Source organism: Morone saxatilis, unplaced genomic scaffold (genome assembly GCF_004916995.1).
Source record: "Morone saxatilis isolate NCDOM2014 unplaced genomic scaffold, NCSU_SB_2.0 Contig15, whole genome shotgun sequence".
NCBI classification, from domain to species: domain Eukaryota; kingdom Metazoa; phylum Chordata; class Actinopteri; family Moronidae; genus Morone; species Morone saxatilis.
In genome coordinates this window covers 1,318,530-1,321,325 of record NW_023339707.1, presented here as the reverse complement: position 1 = coordinate 1,321,325, position 2,796 = coordinate 1,318,530, and the positions used below count along the sequence as shown (strand labels likewise).

The window sequence follows — 2,796 nt, the reverse complement described above, 5'->3', positions numbered from 1 at the left end:
ATGATGCCCCAGCGAATGCGTGCCGTACTCAAAGCTAAAGGCAGTCCAACGAAATATTAGAGTGTGTGACTTCTTTTTGGGACGGGCAGTGTATTTGCACATCCAACTTAGTTGGTCGCTTGTTCTCAAACTATGGTACGTATTCCACTGATGGTATGTTAACTCTCTCTAATGGTACACAGAAAATAAATTTTTTTAAATTAATTTTAAAATGAAACATATAATACTATCAAAATACTACACAATTTCAAATTCAAATACTTAAACTAGAGCAATACAAGTTAAATTGAATCTCAAACTATTAGATTACATTTTCATCAGTGAAATACAATTTCCAATTTGCATACAATATTCTGTATGAACATTTTAAATTCAAAACTATTCAATTCATTTTCAGTTTGTGCTGGCACTAAAATAACTCTATAGATATATACCTAAATGTATCAGCATTTACCAGTACACGTTAATCTGACTGACAGTAGATATTAAAGGCTAGATGAAACCAGTGATGTAAGTGGGATGGTCAGATGTGCTCCTCCCACCATAGATATATTGTTAACATCCATTTTTAGTTCATTTTAAATGAAACAGAAATAGAAAACATGAGTTCACCCTGCACTTAACCCACAAGATTGCCCAACTCACCTCTCCTTTCTCGTTCCTGATTCGTCGGTTGAAGTCTTTGCCCTCTATACAGATAAAGTCATCCCCAGGGTGGATGATGCCGCATTTAGCAGCAATGGCCCTGGCTGTGTTAATGTTATCACCGGTCACCATCCGCACCGTGATGCCTGCACGCTGACACTTACGGATGGCTTCAGGCACCTGAGAGGCACAGAGAAATAATTTTAAATAATCACATATTTTGGATGGCACACACTCACAGTACCACCTGAAACTAAAGACACACACACTCCACAGTGCCATACCTCAGGCCGCACAGGGTCCTCTATCCCAACCACAGTGATGCAGGTCAACTCTGTCACTATTTCTGCCTCGTTTTCCCAGTCTGGCTCCGGATTGGATGGCAGGTCACGGTATGCGATGCAGATGGTCCTCAGCCCCTCACATGCCATTGGCTCAATCACCTATTGATCAATCAATATTACAGTTATGGTCAGGATGAGGTCCACAAAATCTCACACCACAGACTGTTTTTTATGCTTAATGTATACAAAAATTACATTTATATTCCAGTATCTGATGCATAAAAACTGGATTCAATAGCTTGCAAACAGGTCTGGAAAGTACTTGAAAGTGCTTCACTGCAAAAAAGAAATCTCAAATTTTCTGGAAAATTACAAGAACATTTTATTATACTGTTAGATAGGGCTGTTTTTGCAGAAAAGATCTTGAAAGGGTTTGGATTTACCAAGCAACAAAGAAGTCCTTAAAAGTGCTTTGATTTAACATACTAGTCTCTCTGAGTTGGATCCTTGCGCGCTCCCTCATCTCAAAATTCACCTGATACCATTTGTCAAAAAAGAAAGGGTGTACTAAGGCCAGACACAGACATTCAATAGCTGAACATCCTGGGGCCATTTTCTCAAAATTTAATTTTTATTTTTCTCAAAACCAAATTTCACATATCGATTCCCTGAAGATATAGCCGGTAATGGTCAGAGACTGTTTTTGATATCTCGGCATCTATGCATTTTATGTGGAAGAAATGTCAGCACACATGCCATTTTACAACTTAAAACATTAATAGCTATTTAGTTTTTGTTCACAATAAGTTTTGACTTAATTTGTTGGGACTAAAAATGTATTTTGCTGACACGCAAATAAGTGCATATTTAATGAGACTGCCCAATGCACTATGGATGCATGATAATTATCAGATAAATTATCTTCCGATAATGGGAAATTTATATTATTATAAATTATCTATATAATTAAATTACAGCTGATGAGGAATTAATGAATTACGTTTCTTATTGAGCTTCATCCATCCTTGCTCACTACATCTCAGCCTTTCCCTCAGGTATGTAAAAAAAGTTAACTTCTTTGTAAAATACAAAATTGTGAAAATATTGTTATCTTATCGGTTTTGACCATGAGAAGCAGGCAATTATTGGTTGTTGTTTCGGCTGAAAAAAAATCCATATTATGCATCCCTATCCCAAACCCTTTCTTTTTCTTATGCAGACCCTAACTCATTCATGGTTCCCTCCCATTTTCCTGCCGCCAGCCAACACCGTCCATCTCCAAACTACTCCATTCATCCATCCATCCACGACAACTAATTCTGCTCCCATCCCTTCATCCCTCGACCCCAAGCCTTACTCTTAATCCCTAATTATTCGTCCCTCAACCCTCATCCCTTCATCCCTCAACCCTCTCCCCATCCCTTCATCCCTCAACCATTCTAATTCCATATCCTCACTGGTGTGGTCTTTGTTGGTGAATTTGTCCTTGAGAAGTCCTTGAAATGTATCATTACAAAAGAAGGCTCTCTGAGAGAGCTGTAGGGAAAAGACCCCCAGCCTGCTGCAGACAGACAGAGAGAAGACAATATGATGTAAAGAAGAGGTGGCATGAAGCTGCCACAGTGCAAACTCAACAACTGAGCTGGAATAAAGTAGTGTAAGGAGGCGAGTTATTTGACTCAGGGCACAAGCTGTGTGTTCATCATGCAGTCAGCCTGTCAGTCAGGGAACAAATGCATGCTCAGCCCACATAGGCTAATCTAGTGTGTGTGGAACAAATACATGTGTTTGCTGCTAAATATTTCAGTTACAACAAGACTGATCTGAAAGCAGTTTTATGTATAACAGACCTGGGGTCTCATTTATA

At 38.8% G+C, this 2,796-nt stretch overlaps 1 protein-coding gene across 1 annotated transcript in view; it reads right to left on the bottom strand.

Moving 5' to 3' along the window:
• Positions 1-2,796, bottom strand: part of atp2b3b (ATPase plasma membrane Ca2+ transporting 3b) — a gene marked incomplete at its 3' end in the record, with an annotated part of 29,192 nt that overhangs the window by 5,470 nt on the left and 20,926 nt on the right. The window contains 2 exon segments of the mRNA XM_035657455.1: positions 646-825; positions 930-1,088. Of these exon segments, the coding sequence (XP_035513348.1) occupies positions 646-825; positions 930-1,088 (339 nt within the window).